The sequence below is a fragment of the Buceros rhinoceros genome, unplaced genomic scaffold, assembly GCF_000710305.1.
Source record: "Buceros rhinoceros silvestris isolate BGI_N320 unplaced genomic scaffold, ASM71030v1 scaffold8503, whole genome shotgun sequence".
In the NCBI taxonomy this organism is placed as follows: Eukaryota; Metazoa; Chordata; class Aves; order Bucerotiformes; family Bucerotidae; genus Buceros; species Buceros rhinoceros.
The window spans coordinates 101,166-107,165 of record NW_010404181.1 but is presented as its reverse complement, the minus strand read 5'-3'; the positions used below and the strand labels follow the sequence as shown (position 1 = coordinate 107,165).

Genomic DNA, 6,000 nt, shown 5'->3' with positions numbered 1-6,000 from the left:
AAGAGTGTGTATACAAGAACGGAAAAGTTCACAGGTGCCTGCTCTGAATTCCTTGCAGCTGTTGGGAAAAAGAATGAGAATTTACAGGTACTGGGCAAGGGCAAGCTCTGTATGGGAATAGTCCTATCCAAGGCAATAAATTTTCTCTGACTCAAAGCATTGGAAGACAGATGAGAAATCTTTCACTGCTTTCTAAATTGGGAAAAACACACGGGACCAAAATGAACACCCTGCTTAGTAAAGCAACAGAAATACGAGATACTGAACAAATCTGATAGGAATTCACAACAACGTGTGTGAAATACTTGGAAGATGTTAATACAAGAACATGCTACTTGTCTCAAAGAGGAGATCTTCCCAGTCCCTCAATTTCCACTAGCAGGCACAGGAGGAATGTGGATGGTTCCATTAATCAATCAGTTCTATTCACTTATTCACAATATGACAATCAAAATTAACGATTGAAGGGAGCTGGAAAGGGCAGGTGAGTGCTTGAGTCAACTTGTAAAGATTTAAAGAAAGCGAATTAAAACAGCAGTGAAATGAGAACAGCAGCTAATCTTAATTACAAACCTAAACCCAGAGCAAAGCTTCAGCGAAGCTTCTCTCTCCCCCCAGTACAAGTAGCCTTTAGCTGAAGACAAATTGCTGGCATTTTTGTAATCTACTAAGGTAAACTCATTACCCTGACAGTGCCAGGAAGTCTAATTTCCTGGAGCAGTAACACAAAGATTTGTAACTGAATTTAAACACTCACCTTCTGGAATAGAAAATCCATCATCAGCATCAGGCTACAAGGAAAACAACTGTGGATTTCAGATAATGGAGGAAGAACAAACTCACGTGATGACAAGTTCACCCAAAATCTCACGCCCTACCTACACAGGCTGCTGACCAGGTTAAGTGTTCACACACAGCTGAGCTTTCAAATAAACTCAGCTTTCCTGTGAGGTCTCTGCTGCAACAAAATAGACTTGTTCAACTGCAAGCAGCTTTAGCACAAGTTCAGTAGTTCTGCTCAATTTCCCCTCAAGTTATGTTCCCATTAAAATGGAAGTAAGCTTGGATAACCAAAATGGAAAAGATAAACCAATAACCACTTTGAAGGACAGGAGGAGTTAGCTCATCCACCAGGCTGAAGTGTATCTGGCACACAACTCCTCATGGCTGAAACCGTTCAATTCCCTAATGTTATCACAGCTGAACTTCAACACCCAGAGCACCTCAGAGCATCTACCTTTATGCCCTCAGATGTAAGTGCACATAAACAAGAAGCCATGAGATTTGTTCAAACGAAGTAGCACAGAGGTTTGGTTTTAATTAGAAATAACCTGCTGATTCCATATAAAAAGCTATTTTGCTTTTCTGGACTTTCTCCTCCTGTGTTCCAGCGCTGATGAACAGAGGCAGTCAGACCAACACCTTCCTATCAGGAGGATTAAATGTTACCACCTTTATAACATCTTCAGAGGGCTGACACATATCAGCGCTGACTCTTTCCAGAGAGCCTTATCGCACAGTCTGCCACCTGAGACACTGCCTTCCACTGCACAGATACGATTAATCCTGATCTTCCTCCCAGTGCACGAGCCTCCTGTCACTATTCCTGCTCAGAAATAAGGACTCTGCGAACAAAGCAAAGGAATTGCTCCATGCGATGTATTTAACGGGTACACAGGAGAAATCAGCATTCTCACTGTGGTAGTGCAGAAGGGATCACTCTGCCGAGGAGACAGCCAGCACCACTATCAGTGACCTACTTTCCACTGGAGAAGGGATTTCAGCAAGACTTCTTCCCCGGCCCCCCACCCCCCCCTCACAGAAGCAGCAATTTTTTAAAGTACTAAATTTAGCAAGGTCCCCCGGACAGCATTCGTAACTTCTTGTCAGTGCTATCCCCCTTATCCTACGGCTCTATGCAAGCTCTTATCACTTCGCCCAAAATTTATCCTCTCCTCTCTCTCTGACGGTCAGGAAAAAATATGCTCCTTTCAACAAAGAAGAAACAAGAAGCTTCTCTTCCACAATCCTTCCTCATGAGGACAGCAGTACTCTGGAAGCTGCCAGGGCACATATATGTATTTTTTAATATCAGATGAGACAGCTTCTGAAAGCACTGCAAGTTCTCGCGACTGACATTATCCAGTTTACCACAGATAACAACCCTGAACTGGAAGCTTTTCCCTGCCAGAATGGCCAGCACATAAAATTATTAAAGGCTTAGAAATGGTTTCAGGGCTGCTCAAATGCTGTGCTGCAGCAAAATCTGATTTCCATTAAAAATCCAAGAGCAATGAGAAGAAAAAGAGATTCTAGTTCACCACGTCGAAAAAAAGAATTGCCTTAATTACTACTTCTCCAGAAAAAACAAGTTCCAAAGGGGCAACCCCCCCCCCACTACTAGCATTTAAACTAGGTAATAACTCACAAGAACCAAGGGACTGCCCGCGTTCCTAAGCTGTCTTGAACAAAGACTGAGAAAACCTCTGCCTCCCACACGGACAACCACCTCCCCGCCAGCCCCCAGCTAGAAACTGCAGAAGTTTCTGGTTTTGTGATGTTCGGCCGCAGGACAGGCAGATTCCTGCAACTGAAGCGATTCAGCCACCCAGCGAAGTTTCCAGAGATGACCGGAAATCGGTCTCAGCCAGTTTGCTGCTTCTCGTTGATGGTTTTTCACGTGACCATAAGCGCACTATCAATTAAGCTCAGTGATCGCACCTAGGAATATTTTACAGGGAAATCATGGTGTCAAGTTCTTGAAACCTCATCTTTAGATCCACCAGATAAGTCCCTAGATATTGACGATAAGATTACTCCAAACTCTGCATCCCAATTATTTGTTAACTACCACCATATTCACTTGCTGCATTGCATGAACAAATCTTACTACTGCAGTTTCGCTTGCCCACAAAAACTCCAGCTGAAAACTCACTTTAATATGGTTTTAATAATACATGAAATAGATTAATCTAGAACTGTTGATTTTTGAAATAGCACTTCATTGTGTCACTCAAACTGAGTGCTTTTGATCATTAAAACTTGCCTGATTTTTCGATCTTAATAAGGAGGTTCTGCTTCAGCTGAGAGCTGATCTCATCAGAGCCAATTATACTCTATGACAGAGATCTGACCGGAGCTTTTAAGGGTTTTTAAAACTGCAATTTTATTTTTCTTATCATACTGAACAATTCACAGCCCCAGCAATCTTGTTAGGACCTTTAATGTACAGTAACTCTCGTGTAAACTAGATGCTTCACAGGAAACTACTAGTAAGGAAATGAACAAAAATGCATCACTATTTTTGACTCTTAATTGAATAGCTTCTCATGCCTTTTCCCATGCCAAAGGGCTTCTTTCAAAATGCTGTGGGATTAACCGCCTGAACTAATTAGCATAAGATACATAGTCTGACTAAAACCTATTCACCTTAGATTAAATAGGGGTATTTGAAAATAATCAAACAAAACCTCTTCAAGTGTGTGATTTCTAGCAATCGACTATAGTAACTAGCTGTGAAAGCTCAGAGATCAGATACATCTCCCTTCACAAATGCCACAACACTTTGACCATTAACAAATGAAAGATTATCTTAAAGTTATGCAAGATCCATTTCTTGGCAGAAATCCTTGATTTCCACCTTTTCCCTTTAGTGGCACCTACATTCCAAGCTCATTTAGAAATAAATGAAAGTGCTGAAGCCCTTGCTGTATTTTGCAATCCTTTCTCTTTCTGCATCCTTACAACACCTCCTTGTTCTGCATTGTACTCAATGCCCAGCCCTCAAGTGATGCCATGGAAGTGAAGGCTGGGTAGGAGAAGCTTCCTGATTATCAGTACATCTCTAAGGATGTTAGATACGGCCTCTCTTACTGCCCTCAGCCAGCAGTAAGGAAACTGAAGCACGAATTAACTGATTTGATCCAGATCGTTACAGTAGCCTAATTCAGGTATCCCAAGGCCAAGGATCTCTCCACTGAGTCACCCTGGCTCTTTATACTCCCTGAAATTGTACAAGTGATGCAGTAAGAGTTCAAAATTTTCCTTCTGGAGGATACTGGGGTAGTTCTGGGTATTCACAGATCATTAAGGTGAGGGTGTTATGAGAGAGCTTTTCCTGCAAGGCTGACAGGGTGGCACTGCAGCGGTTGCCATGACAATGGCTGAATCTTAGCAATGACATTGCACACACTTCAAGTGAAAACCTGTGCAAGTCTCAAAACACCGTCCGATGCTGCAAGAAGTCTGATGAGATCCGAAATCATCTCCTAATCACCAATTAAAAAGAGTACCACACGTGCAGGAAGGGAATGTAGGTGGTTTGTGAAAGATTTCACCTCTGCCAGAGCTAAAATACAAAAGCATAATGATGCAGAATTTTTCCGTCAACTTCCTGATTTTGGAAAACTACAAGTACTACTGGCTACAGGCAGGGAGGAATACTGTATTCAGGAGAAGACTGGCTATCAGAAAAGACAAAGAGCCTGAACTCACTCCCTGTCCTGACACTCCAATTCGCTGGAACACTGGAAAACTACAGAGATGCCAGAATAATGTTAGTGCTACGTACGCTCACCTAAGGCATTTCCTAACTCCCTATGTTCACGTCTAGTGCAGGCAATTTTCAAATGGAGTTGTAAAGGAAGAGAGCAGGCACTCACCCCGCTATGGAGCTACAATCACTTAACACCAAATCAGATGGGCTTCCACAAGATTCCATCAGTTCAGCAGCTTTGTACAAAAGCTGGTTATATCCAGTATTAACACTAGATAACAACAAGCACCAACACATCTATTATTTCAATTAACTGAATACGAAAGAAAGAGATCAGCCTGATATGCTCACATCTCAAGTCCCTTTAAGAGCCTCCAGCTCCCAGGCTACTTATTATTTCAAAAAACCACAAACATTAGCATTACCTTTTGCTGCTTCAGACCGCTTAGGCAAATCAAGTGTATCAAAATTCCTGTCCAAATCTCCGTTCTTCTTCCCTGTGCAAAAATATAAAACAACAGATGGAAACGACTGTCAGCATATTGACAGGTAAGTTACTGTCATGGGCATCTACAAGATGAAAGAAGATACAGACTCCGAATATAAATCACAGTATTTGTACATATCTGACTTGCAATCCAGCTGCATAGCTGTGGTTTTAGCACGAAAAACTCAGGGACAGAAATCCATGCTACTTTCAGGTTGATCCGCAAACATGCTTAGCACTAGCATTTCAGCGGGTCTTTAAGAGTGCTTAAAATCTTGGAAAATAGTGCCATTTCCCCTCTTGGCAAAGCTATGCTCCTCCCTCTGAAGCCCAGTATTTATTTTCACGGAAGAATTTGGACCTGAAGCCTAGCTGAAGCAGAAATCAAGCAGCAAAGCAAAAAACAACAGGCTTGCTTGGCAGCCTCTCTTCTCATTGCGATTATCAGGCAGGAAGGCCTATTGTACAGGCAGCAACCAGCAACTTAACCTTGAACTGCCCTTCAGTCAATAAAGTGCCATTTTGACTTTTTATTAGAAACCAATGGAAATTATTCCATACTCTTGCTGAGAGATGGCTTCAAACATTACATCAGCTTTAATTTATACAATCCTCAGAGAAAGCAGAACAAAACATGGACTTAAATTTCAGTTAGGTTGGGAATTCAAGGTTATGTAAACAGCTGGGGAGGAAAGGGTTAATTTTCATCTCTGCTTGTCGCCCCAGAGACACACTGCCTTGGGTAAGCCCAAAAGGATGCTGTGGAATAAGCAGGCACCTTGCCATCAGAGAAGTACTGACAGCAGAGAGCGAGATCTGGAAGGACGTGCAGGAACCTGCATGGTTTCTGAGGACAGCCGGGCCCTATTGAGCTTTCCCAAATTACTTTGAGGGGGAGCGGGTGGGTTAAGAAGTTGTTTAGTCCCTTTCCCTCGAGAGCAGGGAGGCAGGTGTGATGGGATGAATTCAGAACAACACCAGTTAAGCTGCCAGAGGTGGCTTCTGAACAGGCACTCTA

General features: G+C 42.5%; 1 protein-coding gene across 1 annotated transcript in view; it reads right to left on the bottom strand.

Annotated features, from left to right (window-relative positions):
* ARVCF (armadillo repeat gene deleted in velocardiofacial syndrome) overlaps positions 1 to 6,000 on the bottom strand; it is a 95,141-nt gene that overhangs the window by 32,654 nt on the left and 56,487 nt on the right. The window contains exon 10 of the mRNA XM_010133270.1: positions 4,921 to 4,992. Within this exon, the coding sequence (XP_010131572.1) occupies positions 4,921 to 4,992 (72 nt within the window). The remainder of the gene's footprint in view (positions 1 to 4,920; positions 4,993 to 6,000) is intronic.